General features: G+C 41.1%; 2 protein-coding genes across 2 annotated transcripts; one reads left to right on the top strand and one right to left on the bottom strand.

Moving 5' to 3' along the window:
• Nucleotides 1-1250: 1250 nt before the first annotated feature.
• LOC143351877 (uncharacterized) lies at nucleotides 1251-2585 on the top strand. Its single transcript, XM_076783923.1, has one exon. The coding sequence runs from the start codon at nucleotides 1251-1253 to the stop codon at nucleotides 2583-2585; it is 1335 nt and encodes a 444-aa protein (XP_076640038.1).
• A 13297-nt stretch (nucleotides 2586-15882) lies between these two features.
• Nucleotides 15883-17230, bottom strand: LOC143348527 (uncharacterized). The gene is made up of 2 exons (XM_076778826.1): nucleotides 16475-17230; nucleotides 15883-16029 (listed from the first exon to the last, which is right to left on the bottom strand). Exons 1-2 carry the CDS (start codon nucleotides 17228-17230, stop codon nucleotides 15883-15885), a joined length of 903 nt encoding a protein of 300 aa, XP_076634941.1.
• Between the last annotated feature and the right edge of the window lie 135 nt (nucleotides 17231-17365).

Below are 17365 nucleotides of genomic sequence, written 5' to 3'. Positions count from 1 at the left end.
GAACGTGTGGAGACTTTAGCCGATTTCCGTGGTTAATCTCCACCCTTGGGAACCGTTCAGACCGGACAATCGCGCACTGTAATTGGACGAGAGCCCTTTGAGGTCTCGTCAAGACGTTCGCTCGTTCCGTCAGATCAGTGGCAATCAACAATCAACGAAATCGTTGGCAACTCTCCATCTTTGCTTATGACTACTTTTCCAATCGTTCGTTAACCTTTGGAGGACCCTTTTCCAATTAAGTCTCGCAGATTTCGTACCGATATTCCACGAATCGACAGATACAAATTTCAACGTCAACCCTTTAGTGCTCACTTGAAGGGTGACTTTCTTTTTCAAACATATCACTATGGATAAAACTGAAACACTACTGCTTTTTCTTTCGATGATTCCGAAAGGACGACTAGAGATACGTTCATCAGGTATATAACGTATACCATGCTCGGACAGAATGTTAGATAACTGTATAATACAAGAAATAATAATAGTAATAAACGTGAGAATAATAAATAACGTCAGAAGAATTTGAAAATTAAGGAAAAATTCTTAAAGAGAAGCAAATATCGAACAAACTGCAACCACGGGCAAAGTGGATGCACCTTTTGCTCCCAAGGATGCATAGAAACATGCTACGAGGGAACGTTTAGTTTTTCAGTCAAGGCCAAAAGTGGACAATTTCGACCTTTCGTCGACCGTAGGTAGCAAAAATATTCGTCGAATCTAGCTGGACGTAGGGCTGCAAAGGGTTAAGTACTGTTCGTCCGGTAGCTGCGCGGCAGCGTCTGTACCGTACACCCACATTCATTAGTTACTTACGCGGTCGGCGGGGCGGCGAGCGTTTACACGAGCACGCGCCAGAATTTGAGCGAAGTGGTGGAAGTCGCGAGCAGTGGTGGGGGATGGGGGCTGGAGGACGATCGACCAATCGGAGCCGAGACGTCAGCGAGCTCCCGGGCGGAGCGTTCAAATATACCAGACGCGGTGCAGGCGTTCTTCTGTCAAACGGCGTTCGGCCGTCGAGAAGGGCGATCGTGTGTAAAACTTTTCCCAAAAAAGGGACTCTGAGAATCAGTCCCGGTGACTCAGTGACTGGAGGTCGGGTTCGAAGAACACATTGTGCGGGAATATTCGACGAGACCGTGGTAAACGAAAAGAAAAAAACTAAATCATGAAAACCGTCGAAATCCCGAACGTATGGTCGGTGTAAACGTAACATTGGAGAAAGAAGCATCCGTCGAAGGTGTGCGATCAACATGTTGCACAGTTCTTTGCCCCGGGCGTTCCTGGCTCCCGGACTGAACTATTTGGGCTACTATGGCGACGAGATCCACCAGCATCCGTACTGCACGCCCGCTACCTGGCACATTCCCATGGAGAATCCCTCGAGCTACCCGAGGGTTCCCGAGCAGCACGTTCTGCAGACGTGGGACCTGTCCAGGTCGTCGACACCGTGCCCCCTGGACCTGTCCCTGAAGCCGCCGCCCACGCCGAGCACCCCGAAGACCGAGGAGCCCAAGAAAGCTCACAGGATCCTCAACGATCTGCAGAAAGAGTCCGAGAGCACCAGGTACAGAAGGAACAGCGAGGATGCGGGTTCCCTGGTCGTGGACGACTTCGACGCCCTTCCGCGGAGCTCCTCGGTGCACAGTCACTCCAGTTACGAGCAACTGCTTTCGAAGAACGATGCGATCTCGCTCCAGGACCCCGCGGAGAAGCCCTCCGTTCCGTTCGGTTCGTCCAGCGACGTTGCAGCGAAGTCGTATTACGCTCAGAGTCAGAAGCTTCTGCTGGCCAGTCCCGGGCACTTGCAGTCGGAGCAGGGCTACCATCAACAGCTGCTCCTGACGCCGCAGCATCACTTGCAGGGCATGCAACACGCGCCCATGACGCCGCCCAGCACGCCCTCGCCCCCTCATTGCTCGCGAAGAAAGGTCAGAGAGGAGGACGCCAGTCCAGCGTCGTCGATGACCAACAGCAGCTCGAAAATCGGCTCCACTGAGAAGCTGCTGCAGAGACCGAAGAAGAAGCACGCCAGGAGGCTCAAGTTCGACGAGGACACCAGCAGCCCGGTGTCCGGGACCGTGATCCTGGGCCCCGACGAGGCGGTCGTCACCGGGGACATCGATCCCGCCTTCAACATCGTTGAAGTCACCGAGGAGGCGCGCGCCGAGCTCGCGAAGATCGAGAACCGTCTGGGCCCGTATCAGTGCAAGCTCTGCAGGCAACTCCACGAGGACGCGTTCCAGTTGGCACAGCACAGGTGCTCCAGGATAGCCCACGTCGAGTACAGATGCCCCGAGTGCGACAAGAGGTTCTCATGCCCCGCCAACCTGGCCTCCCACCGGCGATGGCACAAGCCCAGGCTGGCCAACGGCGAGCACGCGTCCACCGCCAACGGCGTCGAGATACCCTGCACTAGGTGCGAGGCCAAGTTCACCAGGCAGGTCGCCCTCAGGAAGCATCTGGCCACCCAGCATCCGGAGGCCAACAACAACGTCCTGATGGAGGCGCAGGGCACCGTGGCCAAGGCGGACGTCGCAGCGGCTCAGATGGTCTCGGACGGCTCCCTGGCCACCGAGATGCCCTGACACGAGTTCCCCGCGAGACCTTTGCCCCGAAGACCCGGACTCTATTGGAGATTCGGACTCGATCTGTAATTATTTACCAATCTTATTTGCATCTCTGCCCTAAGATCGCGTCGGCTGCCCCGGACCAAGTTCCTTTGGACCGTTGGTATTTCCGAATAATTCCTCCAGTATACGAGTAAATGACTATGAGGCACGGTTCATAGAATGATACTTTGAACAATTGTTAATAAGGCTATTCACCAAATTCACTGAAAATATGACTAACTCATCCAACGAACAATTACCGAAATCGGCTCCTTTCTATCGTACGCGCTTGATATGCCTTACAGACGTTTGCTTAATGGGGTTTTCCACGAACTCAGATAATCCAATGGTGTATCGATTACTTTACAGCATTCCTAACTAAAGTAGCGTAGAATTTTACATTTCCCATCAAAGTGTCGGTCATCAGTGACCACCTTGTCAACGTATACTTTTATTATAGTTTTTAAACAGATTAACATTTTGCAAACCCGCTTGACCCAGTCACCAGTGACCACCACGACAGCCAACGCGTTAAAAAATTCAGGCCTTAAACTCGCTTTGCTCCATCGTCCTCTAATTCTTTCGATTCATAATCGATCAAACGGTCAAATAAATACGAAAATAAATAATTTTCTCAGGCTTTACGAGCCTCGTACGTAACGTTTACGGTTTAGATTTTCATCCTAACCCAGACCTAATCATTTGACGATCCGCGTTTAGACGCCAACAGCCAAGAGCGATGGCGGCACGCGTGCGGAATCGAGTTTCGTCCGTCAATGAAAATTAAAATTGCTCCTCATTGTGTTTTCGCGAGGCCCTCGCCAATGGATCAGCGAGGCTTTGTCGATAAAAGTTAATCCAGACGCGATTTTCGCTCGAACAATTATTTAATCACAGCAAATCCTCGACATACGGCGAATTAATTCGTTTTGGAGCTTCCCGCGCGAGTCGAATTCTGCATACCGTGTCCGTTAACAGATGGTTGTTCTACGTGAAAAAATGAACCGAAAATGTCGAGGAATATTTTTCCATACGAGGCTTTGTTTTCGAGAAAAACCGCTACGAACATTCGTCAGTGTACAGCCAGTCTCGCGAGGATTGATACTCAGAGTTTGAAAATAATTCTTTCCCAGTGTCTGACGTTGAATCTTGTATTTTAATTCTGTAGAACACTTTCTGTGAACATTCGAGTACGTACTGGGCGTTAGATTATTGAAAATATGTCGCGTGTGAAAATGGAAAGTCATTCTCTAGTCAAGGAATGGCGAATGAATATCTTAATAAACAGAGAGGTAAGAGATAGTCAATGAGAAGATGTGTCTAGGTTTGTGTTTAGGTGGCAAGGAGGTGCAATTCCAATAACTCGAACGTTTGATTTTCGTGAAATAAAAAAAAATTAGCTTCGTATTTTTTAACTTCGAATGTCATTGAGTAGCCAAAATATGCGACGCATACTTTCGTAACAGCGTTTCAATTCTCATAAATTTGAGACAATAATCAAAGACAAGCACACGAGAAACGAAAAGTGGCTGGCTCGGTTGTAAATTCGCGTAGAATTAGGAACGCTGAATCAATTAGGTTAATCCGGTGTTCGTGTGATGTAAATGTGTAGATAGGGTGGAGAGGGTCGGATGTAAACCGTGACTGCGTGTAAATATCGGGCTGCATTTATCTGTGTTACCTAATATTTATTCCAGCCGACGCGCAGTGTGTTATTTCTGCTGGAATTCGAAATAAATTCATAACTTTTGGATTAACCAATTCCCGACGTCGGGCGTTAAAGTTTAATGTGCCCCAAATTAATATTCGGAATATTAATCTTCATTTTAAAGTCAATATAATATTGTAAAACAAAATTATCCGACATTTTGAAAGGAACTACAGTACTAATTATAATTTATAGAAATCAAATTGAATTGCACTTAAAATTACGATAAAAGGAATTGTTGGACACACTGTGCGGCGATCGGTAATTTTATAGCTTAAGTAAACGTACTATATCGCGTTAGGTATATCGAAGGAATTATCGATCCGCGGGATCGTGATCATACAGCTAAACATCAAAGATAGTTAAGGCAATCGAAGTATGTGTATCTAGTCGAAACAGTGATCAACGTGATTACTCTAAACCTTAGAATCGGTAGCTTTTAATAGTCGAGACGAAACTTAGTCGTTAAAATTAGTATTTCCGTGGCGATCGATCAACCCCGTTGCTCGAATAACGCTAAATTAATAATTAACTCGTATAGTTACTTGTAATTGCTACTAGATATCGTAGTAAGTTACTAGGGACTCGCATAATGGAAATATTGGTAGCTTTGAACCGTTCGAGACACGATAGAAAACGGAAAAACAACGCGAAGTCGTGTTAAATTTTATTACAGGACTGTCTCGCTTCTTGCAAAAAAACCCACCCTTGGAATTTTTTAAAAGGTTCTGCAACTGAAGTTTTTCTAAAAAAAATTGTTTCCCCAAGATTTCGTAATAAAAATTTTAAACGAAAATTCGTGCAAGCAGCGAGGCAACACTGTTTCATTTTTCAAGTATATCAATTTTATAGAAACTATCGCCATTAGTCGAAATATTGATAGTGAGAAATTGATATTAATTTCTAGTCAGGGAGCATAATTTAACGATAATTGCCAAACTGTAGAAATTGCATCTAGTCAGGGAAAACTAGTCATCCTCGATGATAGTACTTTTATAATATACGGCGAGTTTCTGAAGTAAGTGAACAACTATCTATTTCAGAGCCACACCGTATATTCACTTACAATTAGAAATATAATATTCGTATTTGATCGACGTTTAAAGTCTATCGAGTCGGTTCTTACTCGCATAGAAAAATTTCTAAAATTTCTGCAAAGATTCTTCTCTCGATTTTAAACCGGAAATCGAACCCTTTCGGAGTAAAAAGATGATAATACGCGAACCAGATTTGCCAGAATGCGAAAGATACTGTTCATTCGACAATGATGTATACATAAATACTATTAGTACAGTAAATATCAATATTCTTGTTCGATATTTATTCGTTTTAATTATTTAAGCGCCCCATGGATCGAAGCGACTTAAGATGGCATTTAACTGTGCTTTATATTACATATTATATAGATTACCATTTATCTATTGAAATAATTAAATGTCATTTTTATGTCGCCAACGATGCAACGTTTAGTTCGAATTATTTTTTCGTTTCGCCTTATTTATTATTCTATTCGATTAGAATAAAAGAGTGTCATCTAGTCCAAAGCGTGTAGAAGGTACGAATATGTCTGCGAAAGACTTTGCAAATGTATCGGGTAATCAATTATTTATAGAGTAGTCTGTATTTATTCTAGCATTGTTCTAACCGAACGCGGAGATCGGGAAATAATTGTATTTATCGTTGGCTCGAATTATTCGCGCACAGGCTGTCGAATATGTCTACGCGTAAGCGTTAAATATTAATTAAACAAACTCTAGTCGCAGCTAGTTGTACATACAACCCATAGGAAATGTACGAAATGAATATCAACGCGAAAAATAGATTCTAATCGAAATACGAAACTCTGGGAATATCTTTGTTTTGAGAAATTAATGTTTCAAGCACGGTATTTCGGTAGAAGGCATACGAATATAGAGCTGATCGAATTTGGTCTTTATTGTGATTCCTTAAACAAGCATTTATCGAGAAAGTATCGTAGAATTTAGAGAATTTATAAATAAAAAATCGATAATGATAGCTCGTTAAAATGCGTTTAATATATTGCAAAATGGTATAAATACTTGTTTAAGACCGCCAAATTTGCCACTTTCATCGTTTATAATAATATCATTTTTACTCACAGGTGGAGAAAACTATTTATTATTTAATTATTCGTTAGTTGTAAGCGGCGCGAAGGTATTTGTAATAAGAATCGTTGTAAAGTGTCCCGTTCACTATAGCTGTTACACAGAGACGGGCAACATTTTATTCGAACGATACATACCAGATAAAAATTGCATCTTCATTAATGAATGACAATTCATTCTCGAGCTTTAGTTTTTGTATGAAAATTTTGCCCATCTCTGTTGTTATTTACAACAGTCAACGGCGAGATTGTAAATACGCGTGCGTTATAGGTTATTGCAAAGAATTTGTCGACCGCACTGTGCAATGTTGTTTAAAAGTCATTAAGAGCTTATGGGAGTCGAAGAAAACTTGAAAGTATGTAAAATAATTTATTTGTGCATAAGAAATATATTTATCTAGCGATCGTTCTTGTAAATTAGATTAATTTCCCTATCGATGATGATTGCTACTATAGATTTTACGAAAAAGTTCGTTAATAATTTCATTTAATGAAATTGGAAAAAATTAAAATCTCTCCAAGAGATCTTGCCAAGTTACGTAAATTTTTTCGTTAAAGACGCGGGTCACCTACTCAATCTTTAATAACAATAGCTTATTTATACAATCTTAAGAGCACTTTTTCTGGGAGAAATTTCGAGGAACAAAATTTTGGCTAATGAACAGTAAAAACTACCCTTCTGCCTCTACTCAAAAACTTAAGTTCGTCTCTGGCTAGAAGAAAGTGAAAAGGAACTATATTTTCGTTGAAATCTATTAATGCGGATACAGTTTCTTGCGAACGAAAGTATTTGTTTGCGTAATGGCAAATAGTAGATGTTAAAAACGTGTATCATAATGACGGATCGTGAAGTATGCGCAATTGACAAAATGTTTGTAATAATCTTGTCAGCGATAGATCGAGAACTACGTTTATAAATATGTATCATAACGTCGAGTTTGTGCGAGCTTCTAATCCACATTCACAAACCGCAGATATAGTCGTAGGCATAGTTATACGTAGCGTAGATTAATATGGGAATGTATTTGCTGTTCATATCTGTATATAAAAAAGTTTCACTTCTCGTAAATATACATATCTTGAAATCGATATTCTGTTTTCACGTTATTCCCACCCAGTTGTTCTCCTTTCGATAAAATGTCAACCCTTACACGACTTCTGTCGCGTTTACAACAAAAGGTTGTTGATTACGACTTCTGTAATATAGATTCGACGGTTGTAACGTTTCTTATTTTTTTCGTTAATAACTTACGATTCACTTAACATAGAAAAAAATGCCAGCAAACAATTCTGTTTTAAGCGTAATACTTTTCGAGTTACGATATTCCAAAGACAAGGGCTCTAATTTTGCGATAATTCTAATTAGAAATTGATAGGATACGAGAACGTCCCTAGGTTTCTACGACGCATTTCGAAGATTTAGTCCGCGAATTAGCGGGGCGCGATGTTGGAGGGATGATTGATTTCCCATTGATCCGCGGGGATTGCGTAAAGATCAATAAAGTATCGCGCGCTACGGGGAAAGAGGATAGACTGATCCAAGTCTGTATTGTCCAGGGATGATGTCCTTCCACGTTACTTTGCCGCGTGCTGCCATAATGCATCGTCGTAGAATCCATAGAGGAGGGGATTCCTGGCTGTGTAATCTGCGCGGTGCTTTTGTGCTGGCCGAATAAAGAGATCTGTCGCGCCCTCGCCGTTAAAGAGGGACCATTAAATCCATGAAGCTGATTTTTTCAAATTCCCCGCTACCAGGACTCTTTAAATCTACCGATCACGAATTCTTCCGTCCTTTTGTGCCCATATTACCGGTTAGGGCTTAACCGCCATTTCTGGGGTGGGTTCTCATTATTATTCCAACCGACTGTCTAACGTAAATGGACCATTTAAGATTTGAAAAATAGCCTCGACGCAGATTGTCAGAATTGGGACTGTAAAATTCTAACAACAAAATTATTTTTTAATGTCGTCGTTTACTGGGATTCTCGCGTAATAAGCTTTCGAATTCATGGTTACGGCGTCGTTAGATGTGGAGGACCTCTCTTCGTGATGAGCTTTTGATGGAAGACGGAAACCTCGAGCAAATAAGAAAATTTTCCTTCCCCCCCAAAGGCGCGGAATTTTCTTTCCAATTTCGCTAGTGAACCGAAATTTTCGCCAGCATTTTTAAATTAATCTGAGAAATACTCGAACGCTAAGCTTCTCCGGGGGAAAATGTAGGCATTTAACGGGTTAATAAAACCATCTTCGGGTGCGAATGCTTCTTCCCAGAGGCTATATACGAAGCGAGGAGGAAGTTGGGGATGCCAGGGGGCGAAAATTTCTTTTCCAACAAATCCGTCTGCCGCGACAGAGGTCCCCGAGACGTGCTTTTTCCAAAGCTTTCACGGTTATTATCCCACAGATGTTTGTCGTTTACGAGATATCGGGGCGATATTGCCGCAATTGTTTACTTAATGATAAAAGCACCGTTTTCTGTTTGCCCCGCAGCCTTTCGAATCCGATGCTCGACATTCTATTCGCTTCAGTTATGTTTCACCGCCTCTTTAACTCGTACCTGCAGTTACCTACGGAAATACTTAAGCTCGATCGCGCGGTTTCCGTCGCTCTTTTTACGAAATAAAGATACGTTAACAATTGCTTTTAGTTGCAGAAAGACCAATGCCTCAAAAATAACTATTATAAACTCAAATTCCCTTACCCCATGTAACTATTAATCAATTTAATGATACACGTAATAACGCGCGTTTCGAAATGGTTTTTCAGAAAATTTTTCGATGCACACACACACACACACGTAGACGACACACACGTACAGGGTTGGAGATATATATGACACGCCAAGGGGAAGCTTCCCACGGGAGAAAGCGATTCTGAAAATTCTTGGAAGACACGTCAATAAAGGACTATGGTGCTACACTCGAAAGAGCTTCTCTCTCTATTTCTCAGCTCTCTTTCTCGAACACTTTCTTATCCAGCGCGCTGGGGAAATTGTATTTCGGCCCCGGCGAATAGCAAAGCGAAGATGACAAAGTCGGCGAAGAAAAATTGCGAAATTGCTTCCTACAACGGCGCACCGAGATATTTCGAAGGTGTATCTAACCTTTTCGTATGTAGCCTTTCCGTCGATCAATCCATGATAGGAATTTAAGTGGATTTTTTTATTCCCGGCGACCTTTTCTTTTCGGATACCAACATGATCGGGTACACTGATGTACCTTGAAACGCATCGTCAATCGAATTCCTAAACCACAAAGGGGAACAGTGCAAGCTCCTATCTTCCTTCGAGACTTCCTTGCGTCCAAATCAAGCCTCGAAAGATGTTATAATGTAGCTGCAGGATCTCGAAACAGCTACGACGAACTTCTATTCCCAGTAAAAAAATTCTTTGAGAATTCTCTCTGTTCTTTAGAACCGACATACAGTAAAATTCCGATTATACCTACATATGAAGTGATAAAAACGAGGAATACAATCACAGACGAGGTATACGAGCAGATCTTACATCAAATATGATACTCACAACATTAACAACAGGTTACAGAAACAAACACAAGAGAAAGTGAGACAGAAAACGAAATTACAGAAATATTTCTGGCCTCACATCATATTTTCAGTAATGAATTTTTTTCTAGAAAGTGGGTAGGATTTCGGGGGTATGCTTATTCACCAAAAATTATTGTAATTGACCCCTGCGATCAAAAATAATATTTTCAGAACGATTTGAAATTTTTTATTTCCGCCGAAAAATTTTAGAACTTATTGAATTTTTTTCTCGAAAGTGGGTAGGATTTCGGGAGTATGTGTAATGACCAAAAATGATTGTAATTGACCCCTGTAACCAAAAATAATTTTTCCAGAACGATTTGAAATTTTTTATTTTCGCCGAAAAATTTTAGAACTTATTGAATTTTTTTCTCAAAAGTGGGTAGAAATTCGGGGGTATGTGTAATGACCAAAAATGATTGTAATTGACCCCTGTAACCAAAAATAATTTTTCCAGGACGATTTGAAATTTTTTATTTTCGCCGAAAAATTTTAGAACTTATTGAATTTTTTTCTCGAAAGTGGATAGGATTTTGGGAGTATGTCTAATAACCAAAAATGATTGTAATTGACCCCTGCAACCAAAAATAATTTTTTCAGAACGATTTGAAATTTTTTATTTCCGCCGAAAAATTTCACAACTTCTTGAATTTTTTTCTAGAAAGTGGGTAGGATTTCGGGGGTATGCCTATTCACCAAAAATTATTGTAATTGACCCCTGCAACCAAAAATAATTTTTCCAGGACGATTTGAAATTTTTTATTTTCGCCGAAAAATTTTAGAACTTATTGAATTTTTTTCTCGAAAGTGGGTAGGAATTCGGGGGTATGTCTAATAACCAAAAATGATTGTAATTGACCCCTGTAACCAAAAATAATTTTTCCAGAACGATTTGAAATTTTTTATTTTCGCCGAAAAATTTTAGAACTTATTGAATTTTTTTCTCAAAAGTGGGTAGAAATTCGGGGGTATGTGTAATGACCAAAAATGATTGTAATTGACCCCTGTAACCAAAAATAATATTTCCAGGACGATTTGAAATTTTTTATTTTCGCCGAAAAATTTTAGAACTTATTGAATTTTTTTCTCGAAAGTGGGTAGGATTTCGGGAGTATGTGTAATGACCAAAAATTATTGTGATTGACCCCTGCAACCAAAAATAATTTTTCCAGAACGATTTGAAATTTTTTATTTTCGCCGAAAAATTTTAGAACTTATTGAATTTTTTTCTCGAAAGTGGATAGGATTTTGGGAGTATGTCTAATAACCAAAAATGATTGTAATTGACCCCTGCAACCAAAAATAATTTTTCTAGGACGATTTGAAATTTTTTATTTTCGTCGAAAAATTTCACAACTTCTCGAATTTTTTTCTAGAAAGTGGGTAGGATTTCGGGGGTATGCCTATTCACCAAAAATTATTGTAATTGACCCCTGTAACCAAAAATAATTTTTCCAGAACGATTTGAAATTTTTTATTTTCGCCGAAAAATTTTAGAACTTATTGAATTTTTTTCTCGAAAGTGGGTAGGAATTCGGGGGTATGTCTAATAACCAAAAATGATTGTAATTGACCCCTGTAACCAAAAATAATTTTTCCAGAACGATTTGAAATTTTTCAATTTCGCCGAAAAATGAAATGGTTTTATACCATTTTTGAAGACTGCTTGGTACCTGACAATGAGACGTACATCACTAACGATGAGAACACAGTGCTTATTTACAAAATTGTTCACATTTAGAAATGTAAATGTAAATGTTCCAACTGAAACGACGAAGTTGGGATAATAAAAGTCGAGCAGAGGTTCGTTGAATCGTGCATCGACGAGTTCTGGCGTATTAGTTCTGCGATAGGATAAGTAACTTCGCTGTAAATTTAAAAACCGAATCAACTCGCGGGAACAAGATCTGTCGTTCGCGTGAAATCGCTTTCACGAAGGGGCACTGTCGTTGATTTTATTTTATCTCGGGGTATTAGAGCACGATTGCCTCCGAAGCCGAAAATTGCTTTGACCCGACCCCAAGGATGTCTTCGTCCGTCACCAGACTTCATCCTTCGACCATTCTCGAACCAGCCCCTTGGATCAATTGATTCTTACAGCAATCTTTCTCCTGGACCGTACTCGCATATGGGACGCTAACAAAAATCTGGGATTTCGCCCGTAGGTGTGCTAAAACAAACACGTTAACATTTATGCTACCAATATCAAAACAGACTCCCACCCAATCTACGAGAGTCCATCTTTTTGGTAACGATTTTATTCGTAACCGATTAGGAACCAAGGAGTGCAAGGTGGACAGAAAGAATGGACTTATACTTTAATTGACGATGTCTTCTAAATTTGAACTTACTTACGATTCCTAACTTGCCAAATATAGGCTCTAATTATAAATTGGTCGGTGTTAGCGTAGCTTTTGCGATCGAAAACAACCGAGACAGGCATATAGGAAGGCAAGTCTCGTCTGTCTTGGTTACTTTAATTACAGAACAAGGAAAAACGTGGAAACGCAACGTCGACGCTCGTGTGCATCCAGGCTTAGGGTCGTCTTGCGTTAGGGGAACATCCCCTGCTCGTTGCTAACTAAACTACAGAGCCAAGTCCCGGACACTGATACTTTATAGATCGCGATACACACGATTTAGGATTTACCGATTCACGATTGTAACGTCAGACGCTCTGTTTAACGAGTAAGAATAAGTTCAACGACAAATTGTAGGTATTTTAGCTACCAATTGTCTGAAAGCTAAGTTTCGATTTCGTGTACAATTCGAGGGATTTGATACGTGGTAAAATTTTATTTTTTCAGCAGCATACCGTGAAATTAAATAATTCGCGCCTTGTGATTCTCACGACAGAGTCAAATAATTTTTTCTCTCGTTACAAAAAAAGAAAAAAATAAATAGAAATTCGATAGTGAAGAATGCAAGCTGTCGCTTGCGAATTTGTTGACCAGTGATGGTTCGAGGACGAAAAATCGAAGGTGAAAATGAATTCGTTCGCCCTGTAAAAATCCCGTATCGCGTGGGAGCATAATTACTCGAGTAGAGCGTGGCAGAGGGAAACAGAGAGAGAGAAGGGTGGAAAAGACGAGCAGAAAAGGAGGCGAGAGGAAGAATGGCGGTTGGATTCAACCATCCCAGCAATCCGCATTCACGTAAAGGAGGATCAGCCGTGGAAAAGCATCTTACACCGAGTCTACGATATCTAATTCCCGGGAGTTCTTTGATATATATACATATATATATATATAAATGTATATATATATGTATGGTGACCCACACCAGTTCGTTCTGGTGCTGCAAGAGAGTCTATACAAAGAGAGAAATAAATATCGTGGTAATCTCGGATCCGCTATGTGGGACACACTGAGATCTTCGACGTCCCTGTCACCGTGCACCCTGGAAAAAGTTCGTCGCGGACTTCCTCCCGGGGGCACGTTACAGATTATCTTATACAGGGTGTATTTTAAACGGCGTGGAAAAATGTACGAAACTATCGAAGGTTGTCATTGACGAGAACGCAGACTCGTAACATTTTTTAACCTTGCAAAAATAGCATGGTAATTATGCAAACACCCTGTATACAGATTTAAATTAATTTCCAATTAAATAAACAATTTATGATCCAGTTTTATCGCACAACAGTCGTATAATCAATAGGAATTCCTGAAACTTCTTTTGGTATATAGTGTCAAAGTAAATGTCAAAATAAACATAGAAGACAGCATAAATAATAATAGTTGTTAGGTTCATATGATAGGGGATGAAATGCCCTTTAAAATGAGCGTTTGTACGAGTCGATAGCTTTATTAGTTCCGGAGATATAGCGATTTTAGTTTCAAGTCGATGCGGTGGCTAGTTTCGGAGATATAAGTTTGTTTACGTTCATTGTTGACATCGGCGCGAGATGAATGAACACGCGCGCGTGAAAATAGTAAACAGTGCGTAGTAAATTCTTGGAAATACTACGACTTCCGCGTCACGTCTGTCTCGACTCACGCGCGACAAGGAGGTACGACGCGACGCGTCAGACGGAGACAGCGATAGTCAAATTAAGAAAAATACCCTTTTACATAAATTACGATATCTCGAGAACGGAAAGTCCGATCGTCAAAAACCAAAAACCACTTTAAAGGGGAGGCCTTGCCGCTTCTAACAATGCCTCAATAATTAATAAAACACTTATAGTTTCGGAACTGCACGCGTCTAAAGTTTAACTATTTTTAATACGCATTAATAGCCTTTTCTAAGGCGGAGAGTGGAATTTAAAAAATTACCTTTTACATAAATTACGATATCTCGAGAACGGAAAGTCGGATCGACAAAAACCAAAAACCACTTTAAAGGGGAGGCCTTGCCGCTTCTAACAATGCCTCAATAATTAATAAAACACTAGTGGTTTTGGAACTGCACGCGTCTAAAGTTTAACTATTTTTAATACGCATTAATAGCCTTTTCTAAGGCGGAGAGCGGAATTTAAAAAATTACCTTTTACATAAATTACGATATCTTGAGAACGGAAAGTCCGATCGTCAAAAACCAAAAACCATTTTAAAGAGGAAGGTTCACCGCTGCTAACAGTCTCTCAATTATAGATAAAACGCTAGTAGTTTCAAAACTGCACGCGTCTAAAGTTTAACTATTTTTAATACGCACTGTTAGACTGTTCTAAGTGGAAACTGTAGTTTTTCTCCTTTCGTCTTTGCTATACATTTCCTATTTAAATCGTAAGTTAACCAGAATTTGATACCGAATTTTCTCCAGTTCTTTACAAACAAATATGAATCATTCAACCGGTCAGCTAACCGTGGTAGGTTTAGCGTTAATTATTCCCGACCGTTTCGAAGATTATGGCGGACAGAGTCGTCTCAAAGTCCTGTCATTGTTCATCGTAGTTGCAAAGAAATCGAATTGCAATCGAGGAGCCGGGCACGCATCAAAAGATAGGGAAAAGTAATTTGTAGAAAATCGGAAGCATTCGAACGACAGGAAGAAAGCGAGATTCCTTTTGATCGGGCGTTGTCCACTTGCAACGTCAGTTTTTCCAAGAGACGCGTCCAGGACCCTCGTTTGATACGGAAACGTTTGGCCCGTTGTCGGAACACTAATACAGAGAGCAGTCTTCCTTTTTGGCGCGTGGAACGAGGGAAAAGGCTCGTCCTGGCCCGTCGTCCGTTGGTCGTTTATGCATTTCCGCTCGGCTGGGTATCGAGTACGCTCGTTTCGACCCCCTCAAAGGAAACCACAGTACAGAGACGGTCAGTCTCGTCTAATGATGTGGTCGAACTTCTGTTGGACCAGCCGAGAATCGACGTGTCTCCACATTTTGATTGTTGTCGCATCTCCGAGCATTGCCTCGACAAACCTTCCTAACTTTTGCCCTTTCGCGCTGGGATTCAAAACTGTTATAATATGCGTCCCTTTCGACTCTCGAAACACAATTCGCGCGAGTGCATGTTTTTATAAGAAAAAACGGTGCAGTCTGGACTGAAAGGACAGACCTTATTTATTTATATACTTAATCCAGGGACGACGATACACTGAGAGTTCCACGCTCAACTTATTAACGTTAACGAATAATCCCATGATTTTAAACGGAAACAGAAGCTCGAGTATAGATCGTCTACGCGAGAGGAACGATTGATCTGTTTCGTTGAACGTGCATTTTATTTTTTTTTTCTCTGCAATATAATTAATTAAAATATAATTTGTACAAAACTGTAACATCGTACGATTAATAGAAACATATCTATGTCACACACTTTTCAAACGCCTCGTCAACTTTTGAAGAGGATCTAAAAATTTGCCACGGAAATTCTATAAAATTATCGTAAAAATCGAATCGTTGGGAACTTACGACGAACTGTCTATTCTTACTTAATGTTTTTGCGGGATTATACGTGGTCGATCTCAGAATCCGAAAACGAGAACAATGGCGGCGTGGAACTGCTTAGAATCCTATCGTCGTCTGTCCACCAGTGGGGAGACTCGAATCTGCACGCAGGACTGCATTTCAGAATGCACTCTGATACTTTCTTCACCTGAATGTTATTTATTTCATTTCGTAAGTTTCAAAAAACGGCGACAACGATTCCCCAAATTCGTTTTGCATTACTGCAAACTAAAAACCTTCGACCACATCTATTTTTTACAACCTCCTATACTTTTCAATGCCCCGATCAATGCATTTCCTTCTCCTATTGTAAACATAAACATTTGCACATAGAAATTGCACCACCTTAAAAGTATCAATATTATTCAGGGTTAAATGTTCGATTTCCATTAAAGAAAACGTAATTAATCAGAATTAATTAATGAAATAGTTTAAAATAGATGCAATTTTACCAAATTGTGCAAGTTATGTACACTTCCGAGAAATCTAAATTGTGTTTGTTCCATACTCTGTAATTGAGTACTTTGTAGTATTCAAAGGTCTGAAACATTGAAAATCCCACTAATAACGTTAAGAACAATTTCTGTACGTACTTGTGGAACCCTCTTCCGTCGTTTCCTCCCCTGTCTGTGGCTCGCTGGATTCTCCAGCAGCCTCAGTTTGACCCTGGCTCTCCTCTCGGCGAGGATCAGATTCTCGGTGAACTTCTTCACCGCGACGTCGACTCTTCGATCGAGCGACTCGTCCGAATAACTGCTGTCCGTGTCGAAATCGTAAGTAGGCAGTAGATCCCACTCTCTCGCGTAACGTCTGACTTGGTTGCTCGATTGGCTCTTCTTCTGCGAACGATCCTGCGGCGCGCGAAGAAGATGACGCGAATAATCGGTGAGTATCCCGGAATCCAACGATTCGGTGATCAGTTTCGAGTTCGACACGTTCGTAGCAGGACTGGCCAGGCCCTTGTCGAGGAATTCTCTGCTGTCTTGGAAATCCTCGTTGTCGTCGAACGAGGCATCGATCAACGAACTCCTTTGCACCGATAACGATTCGATCTCTGAACGAAGCCTCGTCAAAGAAACATTGGTAGCGCTGCAATACTCGATCGACGAGCTCGGTGTGCAGTCGTGTTCTCGCAAGGAACTGTAATAGCTGCTATGAGAACGATTCAAATCCAAATTCGACGCACAGACGACACAGTCGTCCGTAACATCGATACCCATCGGTCGTTCCCTCGATTCCCGAATCTTGGTGTCCCAAGACGGCGGATCGGTCTCCAAATCGAACTCGTTCACCGAAAAATACTCGTCGTAGTCCTCCTCCAATCTCTTCTTCACGTTTCCGAGAATCATCATCTCGGAGATCTTGTCCTCCATTTTGTAATCGTCAGCGACGAAGAAACCACCCTTGAATTGCGTGTCTTTGCAAACTATGGCGCTGGACGTTCCGATATTTTCGTAGACTCGCGACTCGTTACTAAACTTTCG

This window comes from Colletes latitarsis, chromosome 2 (genome assembly GCF_051014445.1).
Source record: "Colletes latitarsis isolate SP2378_abdomen chromosome 2, iyColLati1, whole genome shotgun sequence".
Classification (NCBI taxonomy): Eukaryota; Metazoa; Arthropoda; class Insecta; order Hymenoptera; family Colletidae; genus Colletes; species Colletes latitarsis.
The sequence above is the reverse complement of the archived record's forward strand: the minus strand, read 5'-3'. Positions and strand labels throughout refer to the sequence as shown.

Coding starts and splice junctions, on each gene's coding strand:
- LOC143351877 (XM_076783923.1), top strand. CDS start 1,251: ATGTTGCACAGTTCTTTGCCCCGGGCGTTCCTGGCTCCCGGACTGAAC.
- LOC143348527 (XM_076778826.1), bottom strand. CDS start 17,230: ATGATTCTCGGAAACGTGAAGAAGAGATTGGAGGAGGACTACGACGAG. Junction 16,030..16,474: donor GACGGAAGAGGGTTCCACAA/GTACGTACAGAA, acceptor AATAACATTCAG/GTGAAGAAAGTATCAGAGTG.